The 20808-nt window shown below is 48.0% G+C and overlaps 1 protein-coding gene across 2 annotated transcripts in view; it reads left to right on the top strand.

The window, feature by feature from the left end:
• The first annotated feature begins 8879 nt into the window (after window positions 1–8879).
• Window positions 8880–20808, top strand: part of IGF1R (insulin like growth factor 1 receptor) — a 270309-nt gene continuing 258380 nt past the window's right edge. For both annotated transcript variants that reach the window (XM_054694759.1, XM_054694758.1), the window contains exon 1: window positions 8880–9112. In XM_054694759.1, coding sequence (XP_054550734.1) covers window positions 9019–9112 — 94 coding nt within the window. In that variant the 5' untranslated portion in view covers window positions 8880–9018. The remainder of the gene's footprint in view (window positions 9113–20808) is intronic.

The raw sequence follows: 20808 nt of genomic DNA, 5'->3' as shown, positions 1-20808 counted from the left end.
TACTTTGTCAGTCTGCCTGTTCCGCTCCCCGCTCTGGCTCTGGTGAATTCTCTCACCCTCCCGCGCTTCTGACTGTACCCAGTGCTTGTATAAATAAATAAATAAATAAATCTTTAAAAAAGAAATAAAAATAGGGGACACTGGGCTTGGGAGACGTGCGGACTCCCTTGTACTCTTTGCAATAACTCTGCAAATCAAAAACTGTCCCAAAATAAAAGGTTGATTTTCAAAAAAGACAAATAGAAATTATAAAATAATTCAAGCATATAGAAAAAAAATTTAAGACATAGCTGTACCTGTCCCTTAGGTTTAACAGATAACCCTTGACCCCGTTTGTTTTTGTCTGACGTGTGGCTTATCATTTCACAAATATTTCACATTTATGCTACATATGAATGTTTTCTTTAACCATATATGTCATTCTTTTTTAATAGTTACATAAACAGTAGGGTGTGCTTATATAACTTTTTGCAAATTGCCCCTTCATAATATATTGTTAAATTTATCTGTGTTGATTAATCTAGATCTAGTTCATTCATTTTAACATCTGTATAGTATTCGATTGTATGAATAATGCAACATTATTCATACTTCCATCTGGGACAATTAGATTGTTACTAGATTTTGTGTGTGTGTGTGTGTGTGTGTTTATTTCTATTGAAAACAATGTTACAATTAACATTCTTATAGGTGTCAAGAGTATTTAGGTAGACATTTTATGAGTGGAATTGATGGTTGTCTGGGGAGGGGCCTCTTTATCCTGATGAATACTACCAAGTTGTTCTCTAAAGTCGATGGTATATTAGTTCATCTCCCCAGTAACAGTGAATGAGAATTTAATGCCCCAGTCATTTTGTGAAAAAAATTGCTATTATCCACTGCCGTTCTGGTTTCTTCTGTGAATTGCTTGCTTGTAACTACAGCTGACACCTTGAACAATGGGAGTGGGGACGAAGCACTTATCCCAAAGGTTGAAAATCTAGGTATAACTTACAGGCGGTACTTTTTATCTTCTGGTTCCACAACCAGGAACAATTCTAGCTAGTTGGTTAAATTCTTGAATTTGGGATCTGTGTCTAGAAGAAAAATCTGCACATAAATGGAGCTATGTTGTTCAAAGGTCAGTTGTATCCCTATTTTTATACTGGGTTGCTTCTAAATTCCGTGTGGAATACATATCTAATTTGTTACGAAGGCAACACAAGATTCTCTGATATCTTAAGCCTGCAGTGATTTGAGGGACTCAGAGGGCCTCACCTCAATATTTCCGGCCCATGGTAGGAAGAGTAACACAAGAGAAACTGGCATACTATAAATTGGCACCTCCCCACCCTCACCCCAAGACTACTGTCAAACATTTTACCAGTGCACTGCTATCTTAATCTCCACCTGGCTCTCACCTGCTTCAAACTTTTCCCACAATATGATCCATTTGAAAGCAGTCCCTGACCCCCTAACTTGACTTTTTCAGCCTATTGGAACTGGGTCTTGGACCTCTTTCAGAAGCAATTGCATCAGAGACTCCATCTTATCAGATAAATTCAATATCCCATTGCACTAATACATCTTCAACATTGAAACTGATCTCTATTCATCTAAAGCAAAATTAAGCTTCTTCGGGGACTCTCTGACTCAGTAATCCAAGCACAGAAGTAGAATTGAAATGTCTGGTTATCCTGGAATTGGAAGGAATCTCAAATGTCACCCTGTCATCCTCTCAGTCAGTCCTACACTTCCTTGGACAATCTCCCCAGTGGGTGTGGACAAGACATCACCAGGATAGAGGAGCACCTTGATGCAGGGTACTCTCTCCCACACATGGCAGTGCTGCAAGCAGAGACTGCAAGATAATGCTTGTTACTGGTTTCTAGTGAAAAAGAAGAAACATTCCTTCAAAGAACTGCAAACTGTTTTCCTTGCTTTCTCTCTAACTGTGCCCAATGGCACTACCTATGTCAGGTCCAAAGATCACTTTTGGGGGGGTGGGTGGTGGGTTGTCTATGAAACCGATAGTCATATAAGACTTCTCTTAATGTCTGTGTGTCTTAATCATTCCTGATGGGCTGTTGGGATCTGTTCTATCCTATTTTTGCCCCTGTGTCAGTGTCAGTTCTCTGGTTGATCAATGGCTCTCCAATGACAGATGTTAACAACCTGATTCTCCAGATGTGGTCTCAGTCTGCTGAATTGCAGACATCTGTATAACTTCAAGATCTTACTTATGTGTAGCCTGTCCATGGGGCCAGAAACAGAGTTTGCTACTGATAAGGAGCCTGGCATATGGATGTTGCTTTAAAAACATATTTACTGAAAAAAAGCACAAACAAACTCTATAGAACAAGGTTCCATTAACACTTAATTTCCCAAAAAGAACATTTCACAGGAATATTCTCGATGATCAGTTGCCGGATTCTTCCTTCTGTGGGTCACCTGTGGCTGCTTTCCCTGCTGTGCTGGTGTTTCTGCTTGTCTGTCCCTATCATGTTCTCAGAGGACTATATATGGGAATTTAGAACTTCCCCAAAATGCATTCTGCTCTAAGAAACCCTAATGTGTGAAAAACCCTCATTAATAAAGCAAATTAGGAAGTAATCATTCTCTGAGCCTGGATTCTCTTGCCTATGCATTGATTTATAGACCATTAATTACTTGACAGAGAAAGCAAGGGTGTGAGATGTGCAGCTCAAGTATGAGATACCAGAGGAAGACATAATGGCATTGTAAGGGAGAAAGGTCTACTCCACCTTGGTCACTTTACCAAGGAGAGAACAGAGAGGTGAAGCAATGTGCACATACTCACACAGCTTGGCAGAGGGAGGTAGGGCAGGACAGAGGAGCTGTCCTGGCATGCTGCTGCTAAGACAATCTTCAAGCAGATGGCATCAATCAGAGGGAACTGAAGTTTTGATATAACTCCTCTTTTGAGGTACTTTAAATGATGCCTTTCAGAAAGAAAGAAGTATCTTTTGTGCTCTGCAGTGCAGGGATCCTTACTATTGAGATGCTTGGAAGTTAATTACCCAGAGTGAAGAAAGGACACCACCTCAGCATTAACCACTACAAATGACAAGTGAAAAAAAGATGGAGCCATTACAGGTTCCTGGTGTATGTTATTTTCCCAGCAGATGAGGAGGTGAATGTACCATCCTCAGGTGGGATATGGACTAGGGCCAGCCTGAGGGTGCTGGTGCAGCCTTCCCAGAGCCTGTCACTCCTGGTCTACACTCGGGTATTCCAGAAACTTCTGTTAGTGATGTTTCACCTGAACACGGTTCTCGAAGTAGTAGTCCTAAGCAGATGTCCCAGTTGTCTCTGTCCAATGCTTTATACACGCTCTGTCGTGATTGCTTTTAAAATATTATGGCAAAATGCAGCCATTAAACTGGTGGTGAGCCATTAAACCGTGTGGTGAGCCAGTTATCTGTGCAAATCTAAAATAAGAAATCTTCTTAAGCTGAGTATAAGCAGACCTCAAGGAGACTGGGACTCACGTTGCTAAAGCTGTGGGGGTGGGGTGGGGAGAGAGGGATGGAGGTGAATGGAGATCCTTCGTGTCTTTCCTGCCCCTGGATCACGGCGTGGAGACCCATTGGTGGCTTCCACAGCTAAAGCCCTATGCAGGGGACCTTCAGCAGAAGCATCTCTGGATCTGTATTTATCTGTAGAAGCATCTGTGAGCTTGGAGGCTGGAGTTGAGCATCTCCACTAACTCATATAATAGCAAAAATGGCAAGCATTGTGCTAACCTTTTTTAGAACAGCTGCACAATTTCTAAATTACATAATGCACTCTTGAAAACTTTGAAAATTCAGATGTAATTACACACAATGAAGTGTACCCATCTTAAGTGTGCAGTTCCCAGTGTTTTTGATTGATGCATACACGGCCATAGCCAATACCCCAATCAAGACAGAGCTTTGGCATCACTCTAGAAATTTCTGTGCTTCTTCCTAGTCATCCACACCTCTCCTTCCCTCTCTCCAAGGGCAACCATAATTCTGATTTCTAGCTCATAGATCAGTTTTACCTGCTCTTAAACGTCTATGAATGAACTTGAGACAGAATGTACTCTTCAGTGCCTGGCTGAGGTATTATGTTTTTCAGGCTCATCCATCCATACTTTTGCAAGCATCAATAGTTCTTTTTTTATTGTCAGGCAGTGTTGCAATGAATGTGTATATCATCATTTGTTGATTCCTCCTCCTTTAGATGTACATTTGAATTGTTTCCTTTTCCTTTTCTTTTTTCCCCCCTTTTTTCTTGCTATCAGGCATAAAGCAACTCCCCACATCCTCATACAGGTCTTTTTGTGGACATATTTTCATTTCCTTTGGCTAAATAGCTAGGGATAAAGTGGCAGGATCATAAATTAGGTGTATGCTCAACAATATACTAAACTGCAGTTCATGTCCTGCCCTCTGAACTAGTGAGCCCGATTGCCCATGGAGTGAATTCTTTTCCATGTTTGTTTTTGCTGATTAATTTTTGTCTTCAGTTGCATCCAAAGGACACGGGTACACATTCTTCTGAAATGTGTTTGGGGCTTGATTAATTCATATCCTTTGAGTGGGTCTTTCATATTTTGGAGTCACTTACACAGCTTGGAATCTGGAAGAATCATTGGAAAACTGGAATCATCTCTTTTATGGGTCTCCCCTATTTCTTTTCTTTGCTAATATTTTTCACATACAAAAAACAGATAGCATATGTGTTAGTTGCAAAGCATAATTATAACGTGGAAGTCTGTAAATCCACCTCCCGATCCAAGAATGAACATATTTTCGAGAACACTGCCGGTGTCCCAGCCTTTGCCATCCGCTCCTAGAGCTAACCGGGATCCCGAATCTTGTTTTCTTTATAAGTCCTCTGGTTAAAATAAAAGCAAAGCAAAACAAAATAAAAATATTTTAATTCTCTTCCTTCAAAAAAATTTTGTCATATATTTTTTTGTTTTCCTTGCTTATAAGAGGTTATCAAAATGGTGCCATATCTTGTGTAAACTTGCATTTTTTTTTTTTTGCTTAATGCTGTTCCAAAGATCTGCCTGTGTTATGTGTAGCTGTTTATTCAATTTTACTCTTGAAACACATTCCTTTCTGAGAATATATCGCAACATATTGTATTATTTTTAATATGTGTCAATTGTCATTTGTGTTGTTCTTCCTATTGTCACTTTGTGTATGTTACATTTTGGGGGTGTCTCAAGCATAGCTTGAGAAAAAAACTGTTTTGTTTTGTTTTTAAACTGCTTTTAAAAGCAGTTTCTGCTCCCAAAGAAGGGAAGTTTATAAGATACCAGGGGAAATTGTACAAAACAAAGTGTGATGCGTTGCCTGTGGTTGTAAAGCAAAGACTCCTATTAACATTTTATTACGTGATTCAATTTCCAAGATTGAAACAAGTTTGACTTTGTTCTGCAGAATGTAATAATTCAAGAAAATAAAATTCAGCTTTGTGTGAACAACTTAGATCTGAGAGGCAACCTAAATTTTGATTCTTTCCCCCATAAATATTAAGCTATATAATAAAATCGAACTTCAATTTATCTTAATGGTTTGCAGTTTAGGAACACAAACATTTAAAAAAGATCTACAAATGAAATTTGGCTGTCCCACCTTCTATAATCTAAATCCTTGTGTGCTTTTTCTCTTTTTTCTTTATGTTTCCTTATGTTTTCAGTGACAACTGACTGGCATTTTTATTACTAACGCTAAAAATATATTGTGTAGTTTCAAAGATTTTATATTAGCTTAGCCTTTAAAAAATCTGCTCTGAACTTCTGTCTTAATTTATAAGAATGTGTCAAAAATTTCTAGATACTAAACAATATATATACTATTGACATTCCTTTACATTTCATGGCAAAATGGAACTGTTGGCAGCAAGTTTCTATTGCAGGCAACTCTAAATATTTCTGAAGAAATATTTTAAAAGGGAGTAGACTGAATTTTAATTATTCACATGTAGTGCCTAGTTTTTAAATGACAGATGCTAAATGTGAGTTTCTTTTTAAAACTTCCAACATATTCCTTCCTTTGTTAATGTTCAGGAACACCTAAAACTGGAATATTTTATTTAAAATTCAACTGAATTTCAGTTAAACCAAACAATCCCATAGGAACGACTCTTAGTGAAGGGGGAAAAAAAAAAAAAAAAAGAGAGCGATTGCTTTCCCTTCTATACAACTGACTGACTCACGGAATGGAGCTAAAAATTTCCAAGGGGAAAAATAATCTAGGGAATAAATATAGGGAAGGAAAGTCTAGCTTTCCATTATGATAGCGTTGGACTTGTTTTCAGCTTGTAATTTAAAATGTATTTACGAGAGATGGGCTGTGTAATGTAACGTGGAAATCGTTCTACAATTACAGAGCGAAAAAGAAACCTGCCTTTCCTTCAGAACAGATTCCCTGTTACCAGACAGCCTGCTTGTTTACGAGACAAATATTTCGGCTCCACCTAGACATCCACAACTCTTTTATTAGCCATCCTCTTATTTATTATTGACATCAATTAGCCTGAGTCATGAAAACCGAACCACATGAAAGGCGACACGTGGTCCAATCACTATTTTTAAAAGTCTACGCATTTCAAACTCCTCTCCGGCCCCTGCTGGGGTGTTCCCTCTCCGGGGGACCTGGTCTCCGCAGCTCTTATTCACTAGAGGGGTCTCAGGGCGATCTCGCTCTGGGGGGGACCCTCTCCTTGGGAACCTTTCGTTAAACCTCCCCGGAGACTTGGGGTCGGTGCTGGTTTCTAGTCACTTACGCAGCAGAGGAAGCGGGTGGGACGTGCCCAGGAGGACCCGAGGCAGGTGCGGGTGGGTTTCCGCAGTGACCCCTCCTGCCGCGGCTGTGCGCGTTCCCGGATCTCCCCGGAGCCAGGAGAGGCGTCTGGATGTGCGCCCCCACCCATTTCTGGGGGCTTCTGGACGGGTCCCCCCGTCTCTGGGGTCCCGCAGCCCCGCACGAGGCGCGCGCCCCAGCCACTCCCGCAGCCTCCCACGTGGTGGAGCCCCGGGGCGCGCCAGGCGGCCCGGAGCGCTCGGGGCGGGCGGCGGGTCGTGCCTGGAGGCCCGGCCAGCGTGACCGGGCCCGGCCAGCCCCCAGCCCGGGCCCCCACATTTCCTCTCCCGGAGGGAGGGAGGGAGGCGACACTCGCGAGCCAGCCCTCCCCGGCGCCTGCCGCGCCCCCTGGCGGCCGCCTCGGGGACGCGCCTGGGCACGCGGGGCCGCCTGTCTGGGGGACCCCCCCGCGCCTCCCCAGCTCGGGGTCCGCGGCGGGCGGCGGGCGGTCTCCCCGGGCGCCCCCGGGCCGCGCCCTTCCCGCCCGGTGCGCCGCGAGCCCCGGCGCTCCACGCTCCCGGCCGTGCCGCGGCGGCACCCCAGCTCCGCGGGGAGTGCCCGCCTTGGCAGCGTGGGGGTCCCCTTGAACCCCAGGTGTCCCCTGCCCGCCGCGTCCCGGCTTCCCGGCGCGCCGCGAAAATATGCCGCTCGCACGCACTTATTTATTTATTTTGCAACAGCTGCAAGAAACAATGAAGCTTTTCAAGAACGGGAGCCGCGCTCCCAGCCACGCTGTTGTTGTTTTCAATGGGCTTCACGGCCGCGCGCCCCGCCCACCGCGCCCCCCCGCCTCCCCCGCGCGCCCCTCCGCGGAGCCCGGGCCGGCGCCGGGGGCATTGTTTTTGGAGTCCTGCGGGAGGGGAGGGGAGGGCAGGCGCGCGGGGTGGCCGGCGCGGCGCGGCCGGGGGGCGGGGGCGGGGGGCGGCCGCTGGGGGGGCGCGCGCGCCCGCGTCGGGGGGCGCGCGGGTGCCGGCGCGGGCGCGGGCGCGGGCGCGGGCGCGGGCGGGGGCGGGGGGCGGGGGCGGTGCCTCGCCGCCTGGCGCCCCACGCCCGGGCTCCGCTCCGCACGTCCCCGGGATCCCGGCTCCGGCTCTTGGCGCGCGCCGGCCTGGGCCGGGCCCCGGGCGCGCGGCGGCTGCGGCGGTGGCCGCTCCGGGGAGCGCGCGGGCGCGTGTGCGCGGCCCCGAGCGCGCGCGCGAGCCCCCAGTGTGTGGCACGGCGGCGGCAGCGGCGCGGCGAGGCTGAGGCTCTTGTTTACCAGCCCGAACTCCGCGGCGCGAAGGGGAAAAAAGGGAAAAACCCCCGCGGAGCAGCGAGCGCCCCGGGCGCACTCGGCCGCGGCGGGCGAGCGGCGCGTTCGTCGCCAGGAGCTGCGCCCGGCGCCCCGTGCCCGGCGCCCGCCGACCCCCGGCCCCGCTCGCGGGCCCTCCACGCCCCTCCCGCGCGGGGGGCGCCCCGCGGCGCGGCGGCCGTGACCTTCAGCGAGCCGGAGCCCCCGCGCGCGGAGCCGGCGGCGGCGGGCGGGGGCCGGGCGGGGGCCGGCGCGGGGCCCGGCGGCGCGGCGGGGGGACGGGGGCGGCGCGGCCGGCCCGCCGCTTTGTGTGTGTCCTGGATTCGGGCAGGGGCTCGCGGCGGCCGCGCTGAGGGAGGAGGCGGCCGCGAGCGGAGCCGGGAGGAGGCGCCGCTCATTCATTTGGGCTCCGCATTCCGGCCCCGCGCCGGCCTCGCCCGCCGCCCGCACTTCGGGGCGCCCTCGCCAACTGCGTCGCGCCCTCCCGCCGGGCGGCCCGGGCGTCGGCCGCTGCCCCGGGCCCGGGCGGGGAGGGGTGGCCCGGCCCGGGCGCCTTGGGGCTGCGCCCCCTCGCCTGGCAGTTTTTCCCTCCTGCTTTTCTGGGTTTGCAAATGGAGGCCGACGACGCTGACAGCCCGCCCCGGCGCGCCTCGGGTTCCCGACTCCGCCGAGCCCTGGGCCGCGGCTGCCGGCGCTGAGCGGCCGCCCCGCCTCGCCGCCCGCCCGCCCGCCCGCCCGGGGGCCCCGACCGGCGCCTCCCGACGAGCGCGCTCGCCTGCGCCCCGGCTCCTGGAGGGGCGCGAAGACCGAGTCCGAGACTTTCTTTACCTCTCCCGCCTCCCTTTTTTTTGAGAAAGGGGAATTTCGTCCCAAATAAAAGGAATGAAGTCTGGCTCCGGAGGAGGGTCCCCGACCTCGCTGTGGGGGCTCCTGTTTCTCTCCGCCGCGCTCTCGCTCTGGCCGACGAGTGGAGAAAGTGAGTATGTGCCCGCCGCCCGCGGCCGCTGCGGGAACTTTTCCTCCGCGGGGCCGCGTCCCGCTGGCGACACCCGAGTGGCCACGATCGCGGCCGTCGGGCCCCCGGGCTTGGGGGCGGGGGGGTGGGGCGCGGGGGGCTAGGCCGGCGTGGCCCGGGGTCCCGGCTCCTGAGTTTGGAGCCCCGCGGGCCCGGCCGGGCGCCTCTCCGCGCGGGCTGGTCCTCGGGGCTCCCCTCGTTCGCTGTCCCGAGAGCCCGGCCCCGCGCCGGCCCCGCACCCGCACCCCGGCCCCCTCGGGGCGCGCCGCGCGGACCCCCGCCCGGGCGCAGACGCGGTGACAGTTCCCGCGGCCGCGCGTGCCCTCGATGCCGGGGTGCCCTGTGGCGGGGAGCCGCCCGACCCGGAGGAGCGGGTTGTCCTCCAGGGGGAGGTGCCGGCCGGGGAGGCCCCGCAGCCCCAGGAAACGTTTCCAAACACCCCGGCGAGGCCTTCGGCCGCCCAAGGCGCTTTGCCCCTCGGGGCTCTGGGGCGGCTTAGCCTCCCTGTTCACTTTTCCCCGGCCCGCGGCGGGTTGCCGGCCCCTGGCTTCGCGCAGTTGCTTGTCGCAACTCAGGGATGGGGAACGTGCCCTGCCCTGTACCCCAACACACGTGTACCCCACTCCCTGTAGCCCCTGGAAAGTAGGAGGTCCGGGGCTCCGAATTAGCCAGGTTCCTCCGGGACGCGCGTTGGGGTTCTCAGCTCCGAGGGCTCTAGGACCCTCTGCCCGACTCTCTCCGGCCCTGAACGTCCGTGCTCCTCTCGTCGGGCTTGGGGGCGTCAGCGCAGCATCGGGGGTGCGGGAGTGAGCGTGCTGGCGGAGCCGACGTGCATTTCCACACACTGGCTCCCCACGCGGGAGTGTGGCTGTGGCCACATGGCCGCCGCGCGGGGCCCCCGAGACGCCGGCCTGGGCGAGAGGTGTGGTGCGCCCTGTTGGGGAAGCGCGGGGGTGGGAGGGGGGTGTTTTGTTCCGCGAGCGCTGAGCGCGGGCCTGGGGTCTGCGGGCAGAGTTGCCTTGCGCGCCCTCCCCCTGCCCGGGGCTCCCTTTGTGCACAGTTAATAAGCATTATCGCCCCACGGCCGCTATCGCTTGCAATCTGATAGCGTTTGTTTTGGTCGCGTCGGGGAAGGGTAGGGAAGTGCGAGGGGCGAGGGCGAGGGCGCAGGAACTTAGCGCCCCAGGGTGTCTGCAGGGAGGAGCGGGCGGGGGTTCTAACCTCCCCGAAAAATTCAAGCGGTGCTTACTACAGACGCAGCGGTCGGGTGATTCGAACACGATGAAAGTTGCAAGGCAGGCGGAGAGCCGGGGCCGGGAGTGGCGAGGTCGTGTGGATGAGTAATGTTTGCCGAGCGCATGTATGCAGGTGGTGCCAATCCACTTTGGGAAAGTCACGGCTGAGCCTCCAGGAGCGAGGGGAAGAGTCAGGAGGCTGGGACTGCCTGGTGCCATCACCGGGGCGAGTCTGGGAGGCTGTTTGTTTAAACAAATCCTTCTGAAAAGTCTTGTGAGAAACGAGTCCATGATGGAGCGAGAGCAGATTTTTACAGAATTCTCGTGTTTACCGCATGGAGCGAGACGCAATGGAGACTGAACCTTGCACAAACCCGACTTCTCTTGTGCCTTGTGTTCTAAACTTTCAGCACACTGGATTGGGCAGAAGCCTTTTGACTCCCTTCTAGGCATGCAGACCCTAGTGTTGGGGTGGGGGCGCTGGGGACGAGACTGATAGCCAAATAGTCCCATGGCTTCTAACCTTGAAAAGCCAAATATAGTTTCGAAGGCAGGGAGAGTTAATCTGTTTTCTTGTGGCATGCTGCTGAGCTGTGGAGTTTTTTCTGCGTTAGTTATTTCATGTTAGTGAGTTCTGAAATGCTCAGGAACAAGATGGTCCTGCTTTCTCACCCAGGAGTTGGCATTTTGAAATAGGTTTGTCTTATTGTTTGTAGCTTTGCTCCCTGAAAATAATTTTTTGTTTGTGAAAGGGGACCCTTTCTTGAGAATAGACAGGAAGCAAAGGGGCATTGCTGGGAAGTTTCCAGCAGTAAATGATTAAGTTCAAGGGTGAGCTTGCTTCAGTTTTCAGTGGAAAGGTACTAGATCACTTAACTGTGAAATGAACTGTGTAGAGTCCTAGCAGAAACTGACATCCTATCCGGCGGTGTATATTATAGTGAGAAAAATTTGGGTGGTGGCGGCCCCTTGTTGTGTTGGCACATTTAGGGGATTCGTGTTTTAGGGGATTCGTGTTTCCTCTTGGAGTGACAGCAGTGATTTTTTTTTTTTTCCGTCTTAGAAAATATGGAAGTTTTGGACGCAGATGAAGCCAGATGTTTGTTTTGTATCTAGTAAGTGAGGTTTGAACATTATGACTGATGGCCAGCAGAACCCAGGGCTGTTTCCCCGCCTAGTAAACATGCATTTTAAACACCTTGTGGCCAGCTCAAGGAAAGGACTCAGTCATCTTTCTGCCCCAGGTACAACCATATAGGCTGTTGCCTGAGAAACAGGTGTTGTGAAAGATTGGTGTCGAAGGAGTTTCAAGACCAGAAGAACCCCATGTGAGAATAAGATTTTCAGAAGGAACATAAACATCACATTACAGTTTAGACTCCAGAGGGAAATAGCAAGTAAATGGGCAGGTTGGGGGGTCAGGATGTGAAGTTTCAAAGGTCACATGCTTGATTTGTGGAAAGGACTATAAAGTCCTATCTGAAGAAGTGTGCTAAGATAACTGGAACAACCTTGAAAACATCCCAAGGGAAAGAAGTCAGCCACAAGAGAATTCAGGTCCGGTGATGCCATTTAAATGAAGATACAAAGTGGATTAGTGGTTGCCTAGGGCTGGGGCAGGAGGGGGTGATTGGTAGCAGCAGAGGATTTCTTTTGGGGGTGGTGAAAGTGTTCTAAAATTAGATTGTGGCAGTGGTTTCACAACTGAATATACTGAAAACCCTTGAATTGTAGACTTTAAATGAGTGGCTTTTTAGGTATGCCTGATATATCCCTGTGGACCAGATTGAAAAAAAGCGAAGGTTGAAAGGAATGTGTTGTGTTACTTTGAATTCAAACGTTAGATTAAAATTATTAAGTGAGTTTGTCCCAGAGGGTGGTGCCTGGTTTTTTCTTTCTTTTTTTTTTCTTTTCTTTTTAATTTAAGGTCTATAAGCTACAGCAGTAGAGCAGGCTGGTGAGTGAGGCTTGAGCTGGTGCCACAGGAGAAGGGGTGTGTGTGTGTGTGTGTGTGTGTGTGTGTGTGTGTGTGTGGAGTGGAAATCTTGTGGTTATGCACAGCTCAGGTTAAGGATGGATGGGTTGAGTGGATTAAATAAAGCACAAATAAATGCGAGTGGAAGTCAGATTTGTGACAGTAAAACCCTGCCCTGAATCTGAAACCATGTTGATCTTTCCAAGATTAAGTTTAGGAGCCGAGTCTGGACGGGCTTTTTGTATTTCCACTTTCCTTACGTATGTTTTCCAACAAAGAAATAATGTAGTGTTTAAAGAATGGTCAAGAATTTCCAGTCTTTTTTTGATAGCCCAGCTTAAATGCCCCTTGGTAGTAAAAACAGAGGCTGAACTATTCATTTTAATGTAGTTTTTTTTCCCCCTTGTTGTTTATTTTATTTCTTAAATAGCTCCAGCATCTGAGAAGGAAAAAGAATCTCTATAGGATACAGTAGTTGTTTCAGGCAGATGGTACTTTTTTTTATAATCAAAATTTCTTATGGAACAAAAGGTTTAAAAAGACAACAAAGGCATTTTTTTGGGTTTTTAAACTGTTAAGCCTTTTTCTGAATTTACCTTGGCTTTTTCAGAGGGAAGAGAAAAGACAGAGGGAAGAATAATTGCTGTTTACATTTGGTTTTGGTCTTTGTCTAAGGCTTAGTTTACTAATAAAAATGTTTCCTTGCCTCCTTACTGTTACAAGATCAGGGCAGGAAGAAAACCAACTGTATCATTTTCACTTGTTGTCTTTGAGTTTTGCCACCCTGAGCCCTCCAGGGACAGCAGCTTCCTTTGAAATCTGGTTTCATTTGTTTTGGAAGAAGGCGCCCTGAGAAGCAACCAAATGCAGTCAGCACTTAGGGGGCACCTTCTGTATGAAAGTGGGAACCCATGTGAAGGAATGCAGGAGCCTGCTTGGAGAGAGGACTTTGCTTGTGTCCTTGCATTTCATACACTCCTGCAGGAGACAAAGTTGCTGGGACACTCAGCAGTTTGTCAGATTCTGGAGCTGATGCACGGTTTTCAAATAGACAGCAAACAGCTTTTTAAAAGGCCTTTTCAAAACATTTCTATAGGCTTCAGATTTGAAGTAAACCCATGTCATTGATCTTCCCAAGGAGGGCGAGGCACCATCCTTCCCTTATTAATTCCTCCCTCCTCCTGCAGGCAGGGGCCTGGGGACAGCCCCCCATCTTGATGGGCCATGCTGCCTTCTTTATTACATGGGTGATGACCACTGTGAGGAAAAATGTGCCGTGTTGCAGTTACCTTTTGCCAGAACTTTAGGAGTTACAGGTGTGTACATGAATGTTGCTCAGCATGTTTTGAGATATAAGGAAGTTGGGACTTATTTCAAAACTTTGCTGGATTTGCATATGACTTCATTCGTTTTCTGGAAAGTATCAGGACACTTTCATAATGTTCAGCATGCATGCAATGGAAGATAACTGTTTTTGAAAGTTGGGGGTAAGGATGAGATTGGGAAAGTGATTTTTTTTTTAATTGTAAAATGAACAAGCTGTGTGACTTCCTGGGTTGTGATTTTCTTCGATTTGTTTTCAAAACGTATTTAAACATCCAGCCTAGTTCACAGCAGAGGTATTTGTGCCCCCAGGCCAGCCTGCTTTGAACAGCGCCTTTTCTTAGCCAACTTATGACAGACAGGTGCTGAGTCCAGGATGCACTCTTCTCAATTAGACCAAATATATGTTCCCACACGTGCTCAGGGTGGTTTCTTGATTTCTCTGAGATGGTCTGAAGGAAAATGCTGACCCCTTTCAAGCCATCCAAGTGAGCAGTGAATGAAGCGCCCCAGCCCTCCTGGAAAACTGTTTGCATCAGAGGAAGTTCCAGTTATTTGTAGATACCATTTGGTTTAATCCAAGGTATGGGGTGGGGGAACAGTCCCAGTGTTTGTGGACATGGAGACCTGGTGATGGTTGGGGAGCATAGTTGATTTTCAGGATTTGAAAGACTGAAACTTTCACATCTATATGTAACACCTTCCACCCCCCCAACCCCCCACCCCCCCATGTCCAGGGTCTGTAAAAGAACTGATTTGTTCTGAGGAAAGGGCGTATGTTTGGTATAAAATGGATCTTTAAAAAACAAGTTAGTTATCTCCATAGATGCATATTTCCTCCACATGATGAAGTTTGTTTCTTTTGCTAAATTCCTTTGGTTTTTCTGTGAGTCAAAATATTAACAATATCTTTGATTCTGAGACTTTTGAACTTTGGAAGACTTAATTATTTTCTCTTTTTAGATGGTCAGTTTGACTCAGGTTCTTAAAGTTCTAGATAACTTACTCTCCCCCACCCCTCATGCCAACTTCATATATAGGTTATGAAATTAATTTCAAAATCTTAAGGAAATATTGATATTTCTTTACTTGAATTGAGAAAGAGTTTTTTTTCACCCTCTCTTCCTCAGCAAATATACGTTGAGCAATTATTGGGCGCAGTCCTTTAAATGTTCATTCTGATATCATAAAGAATCTTACAGTATTACGTTTTTAAAGGTTAGAATTCAGCTGTAGACATACTTGCTGTTTATTGAAAACATTAAAGAAACAGACGAGTAAGCAAAACTTTCTTTTCTTTCTTTTTCCCGCCCTGGACAATGAAAATTTTTAAACTTATAGGTAAAGATTCAGCTTTTACTGGAACACAACAGAAAGTAGTTTCTTTTATGATGAGGTATGAGTGGCTATGATTGCAGTAACATTTACAGTGTATTGTTATTTATGACTGAGGAAACTGTCAGTAAGTAGGGGTGCAGGAACTGCCTTTATTCTCCTGTTTATCCGCTCCTGGGTTAGTGCTGGGGATGGCTCAGTTTATACATTGTCAGGGATGTGTCGGGGCAGCCGAGTGACTCTGCCCACGATGATGACTGCTGGCCTCGAAGCCCACACTTTCTCCTTTGAGATAGTAGGTGGCCACGTGGGGTGATGTGTGTACCTATCTGTGGGTTCCACTGAATATTGCAGAGACAGCTCCGCCGGCTTTCCATTGCTCACGTTGGAATAGTCTGAAAGTCTTTTTTTTTTTTTTTTTTTATTGGTCACTTATATTTTAAGGACTTGAAATAATATTCTTTTACCAGTCCAGAAAGTTCTTGGAGGTTGAAACTTGATTTTATTATTTCCTCATCTTCTTAACCCCTTAACAAAACAGGCATCTACTTCAGAAATACCATATATTAAGGATATTATTATGTAATAAAAATGCTATTTGTTTAAAACTGTGTGTGTCTCTTTATCTATTCATCCAAATTCTGATAGTTTTAAGTGCATGATTGTTGCAGTTTTTCTGTGACCGCCTGCTTTTTGACATGGCACTAGTTTTCTTTTAACTGGTGTTGAAATTATTAGTCATTTTGGTAATTCAGGTGTTTACATACTGATTTTTAAATTACTCTTGACATGGGGGAACAAATATATTTTGACAGTCTTACAGCATAAATGTTTCATAAAGCAGAACTTTAAACAATTTCCTGAGCTATTTTGCATGACTACTTTCAGCTTGTCCTCTCATGTAAAATAAGTCGGTGACTTATTTCCAGAAAAATGATAATTGGCAATACATGTTTGACTAAGTAAATGAGTGAGCATCAGTTTGAAGTAGGCAACTTTTAGTTACTAGCACTTTAACGAAGAGATGTTTAATGATAATGAGGGTGAACTGAGTTTCTGTGTCACAGTTTTTCATTTTTCCTCGAATTTGAGATCTCTGAGTAACCTTTAATAACTTCCTGGAAATGTAGACAGCCCACATGAGGCTCTGTGGTCCTCCTGGCTGTATCAGCTGGCAGATCATTTTCCAAGTCATCAGCTATTAATTATATTTAGATTGTAAAATGTTCATCAGTTGAGCTCAGATTTGTTAGTATCATTCAGTATTCATTCTCCCCACTTGATTTTCTTGGGTCTCATAGGTGTGATAACATACACACCTCGTGTGTGATAACACACACAACAGACTCAGGATTTGAAGGCAAAGCGCAGATTGCACAAACAAATGAACAGAGACCAGCAACCGGGAAAGCTCTGCCTTCAGCTTTCCTTAGTGCTGTTTTCTGATTTCGGCGGGTAATGAGTCCATGGTGTATGTTAGGTCCCAAACAATGTAATTAATCACGGGACATTCCTTCGTTAGTGTCTCCTTGCTTGGTGAGTGGATGTGTTTGGGATTTTCTTTCTGACATGCTGTTATAAGATGGTCAACAACAACTTTGATCAGGATAGAATTTCTAGTTAAACTTCAGTTCTCCAGCCCATTATTTTCTGGGGAGTTTGGTTGATTGCTTGGTTCCTTTCCACCTCACTGAGTCCCTGGAGGTCCTTCTGATTTGCCTGTTTTTGGCTCTACCTCGGTCCAGTTCAGACTTGTGGGGATCTGTGGAGATGCCCGATTATCCTCTTGGACCCCTGTGCCTTCCTCTTAGTTTGCCAGCCCCCAGTTCTCAGCATGTGCCTTTTGGGGTGCTACAGCACCCCAAAGAATGAAGTCCATCCATGGCCCCTCACATGGTATCCTTGATAAAACTTTGCTGTAGGGATCCTGTGTTATTTCCATGTACTCTCAGGCACAGCAGTAAGTAAGCTGTGCGTTCCTGCCTCCATGCTTTAACCCCCACCCTGTTCTGGGGCAAGAATGCTTCTCCCCTTTAATGCTCTGCTACCCCCATGTTGAAGAGTGGAAAGTGCCCCTGGAGAGTCTAGCCAGGTCACCTGCCACCTGCTTCTAGTTTCTCCTTCATTGTCAGTTAATTCATTGGCCTTGAGCAAACTATTTAACCTCCCTGTGTTGTGTCTCAACAGAAATGTAAAAACTTAATTGGGAGAGAATGTTCTCTTCTCATTAAGTAGCACAATAAAATCATTTCTGAATATATTTTGAAAACTAAAGTAAAAAACCAGGACATGCAGTTTTGTTTTTTTTTTTTTAAACTGTAGGTTTCAGATCTGTAAAACGGGAGCAAGACTACTTGTCTTAAAGCCAGACACTAAGTCACTGAATTCCTTTCCCCTGAAAGCCTTTCTGTGGCTTTCATAGAGCTGAGATGCTATTCTTTTAGCCTCTAACTCAGATCCCTTCCCCTTTATGAAATTTTTCTAGACCATCCTAACTTCTGTGGGCCTCATTTCCTCCCCACACCTTTTGAGTTCATAACCCTCCTGGGCTGGGTGACAGCGATTTGAATCTGAACTCTGATGGTCATGAGGCTGCAGACCTCAGTGGAGCCAGACAGCTCAGTATGAATCTCAGCTCCTCAGTAGCTAACATCTTAGGCAAATCATTTACTCTTCTGTGCCTCCATTTCCTCATCTGTGAACTTGTAATTTTGATAGAATATTCTTCATCGACTTATTCAAAAAAATTAAATGAGCATATATGTCATGTGCTTGCAGCAGGCTGGTCTAGACGAAGCTCCTCAGACTCCAGGTTGCTACTACTGCTTTATGGACATGGCATCTTTGAATGGTCTTTAGATGGTTCTGGAAATATAGAACACACTTGATGTTTTACTAACCTTGTCATTTAAATGTGATAAACAGCCTGGCACACAGTAGGTGCACAATAAATGTCCTGTGCTAAAGCTTCATTTTGTGAAGGTGCTGATTAACAAGGTTGCAATGTGCTTGTTAAACCCTGTGGTGTGATTTTACTTTTTTTTTTTTTTTTTAATAAACAGTAACCAGCAGTTTACCTTCCATTTCCGAGATCTGTTTATTATGCTTTCTCCCTTAATACTTTCATTTGTCAGTTTCTGCCAGTGCCTGAGAAACCCAGTGTGGGCTGCACTCACCTCACTAATGCAGAGGCGCCATCTAGTGGCCAGAAAGGAACTTCACCTTCATGGGTGACTGAATTAACGGCGCCTTAAGGGTAAAGATAGCACCCCCAGATTCCCCTAGGTTTTCCCTGGGAACCCATTGCAGGAAAGCACGGAGACTGCAGACCATGGGGATGTAGTTTTGGATTGCCCTGCAGTGTCAGTGAATAAGGGTCTTCCTGGGTGATGTAAACAACTTGACAAAGCACCTATTTGAATTCAGGATTTAAGGTGTTTCTACAGGTCTTTAATAAGTGAAAGCTTGTAAAATATTTCTTTGGAGATTTGAGGTTTTTTTTTTTTTAAAGGTTTTTTTCTTTAAAAAAAAAAAAAACTACCCTACTGATACATTTTGAAAAATGAAGATTTATTTCCCATTGCTCTATTTAAGTGTGTGGTAACACTCTAATTATCATTCTTATGTTTGTCCCCTTGGGCAGTTTTACGTAGTTAAGATGCTCACCAGCCAGAAACCCTAGTAGGGAATAACAGCAAACACTTCCATTACTGGGGCCCGCCTCACACTGACTGTGTTTTGTTGAGACTTTTCTGTATTTGGTTTCATGCATGTTTCGTGTTTCTCAAAGCTTTCTCACCCCCCGAGTTAAGGACTGCGTTCAATTATAGGGGGCGAGCCCATTTTCCTGTTTCAAAAAGTTTCAGACTCGTGTCTCTGATTGCCTTTTATTATTTTTAAGTCGGAAATCATTTGTTTGGCTATCTGCGAGGAGACTTCAGCCTGCCATCCTCCCAGACGGTCTGCACAACTCCGGCTGCTTCTGAAACAGGCTGTACTCATTCAAGGCTCTTGGCCTTGGCAGGGCCTGAAGCTCCTCCGCTTGGAACAGCTAACTGCATTACCAGTTTGCCCTCCGGCAGCGTGCTTAAGACTCAGCTCTAAGCTCACCCTCTCAGGTGGTCCCAGCTCTGCAGGCCGGGATCGGCCCACTGCACCCTTCAGTAATTCTCCCTGTCTCATTTCCTCCCACCAGCCAGGGAGGGGAGTGGAGCCTGGGTCATCTCTGAATTCCCAGAACTTGACCCAGTGCCTGGCAAGTTGGAGCTCAAGAAACAGAAGAAATAGCAGGTCCCCCTCCCCATTCACTTTGATGCAGTCTTTCTACCAAATTAATTTTTATCCTGTCATTATAGCTCTGCCACACAGAACGTCTTATACCAGTTACATGTACCTAGAACTTTGAACACAACAAAAATTAGCTTTAAAATCACTGTTTCCTTAGGCTTTTTACATATTGGGGTAAATAAACAACTCCTAGAAGGGTCACTTGTGTGTCTGCCAGTGTCAAGGTTGCCCCATCCCTGGGGATGTTGCTCCGGAGTTCCCTCCAGATGGGGGTTTAACACGTCAGGCGTCTGTCCCAGCGTGGACTTGAAGCCTGGTGGGGCTGGGCACCTAGCTGAAGGGGGGCAGTGAGGCCGTCCTCGCTGTGCGTGGTCCCCAATGCCAGGGGGGCCTCCTGGGCAGCTGCTGACCCATCACTTTTTCTTCTGAGTGACGTGCCGGCCCGGGCCTTTCTCATGGCCTTGCGAAGCTTCAGATCCCAAGACAGGGCGTCCTTAGCAAGGTCTGCCTGGAACCAGTCCAGTCACTGTATACACACATTTGCTCGAAACTCTTAACAGTGTTTTTTGTGACCTTTTGTCCTGGACCCCCAGCAGAGAAAGTAGCTGATCTTAAATGCTGCTCACCTCTTAAGTGTCCCCCAAAATGGTGCTGGTCAAGGCCTTTGATGACCTCATGGTGGGGTCTGCTCCCTGTGTCCCTACTCCCGACCCCCTGGGAGCTCCACTTGCCTTGGATGGTGGGGAGAGGACTCCTGAACGTAATTATCACTTCAGAAATTATCCTGAAAAGCATCATGCTTCTGAGGAGTCTTGTGAAGCGGGATATTTCTTACAGAAAACGTAAACATAATCATTTGAACCTCGCATGTTAATTTCAGGTGTAGCTTGTAAAAAAAAAAAAAGCGTCTTGTAAAATGGCCTTGTGAACGTTGAACCGGGTGGACAACTCACCAGGACAAGCCAGGACAGCACCTGCCTTTCATCCGCCCTGGGCGGCAGGTTGCCTGTGCGAGGCACTGCTTGGAGGAGGCCCCATCCACTCCGACAACCCACTGTCTCCCTCTCTCAGAGGCAGGGCAGCAGATTGCAGAGGGCCTTGGGGACCCCCTGTGTGGTTGGGGTGATGCCTCCTCCCTGGCGTGAATTCAGCGGTGAGCAGAAGTATATCTAAGGTGCCTGACAGAACTGGGATTCTGCCCCCACCTATGGGGTTGTCATCTCTCAGGGACAGCGGACCTACTGAGATGACAGTTCAGCCCCCCCAGGAACCATCAGCCAGCCTCCTCTCTGCCGGAGGAGTAGTTGTCTTTGCTTTGGCTGGGCTGGCTGCCTCCCAGGACCCTCACATTCCAGCTGGCACCCCTCCCCAGGAGCAGGGATGAAGGTGGGCATGAGGGGGATCTGGGCCTCTCACCCTCCCAGGCCTTCCGTGGCCACAGCTGTGACAAGCACATGCAAAGCTGCCAGCAATTCCCTCTTAGGACCGTCCCTCCCATGGAG

The sequence above is a fragment of the Talpa occidentalis genome, unplaced genomic scaffold, assembly GCF_014898055.3.
Source record: "Talpa occidentalis isolate TD23 unplaced genomic scaffold, MPIMG_talOcc4v2.1 talOcc4.14, whole genome shotgun sequence".
NCBI lineage: Eukaryota > Metazoa > Chordata > Mammalia > Eulipotyphla > Talpidae > Talpa > Talpa occidentalis.
The sequence above is the reverse complement of the archived record's forward strand: the minus strand, read 5'-3'. Positions and strand labels throughout refer to the sequence as shown.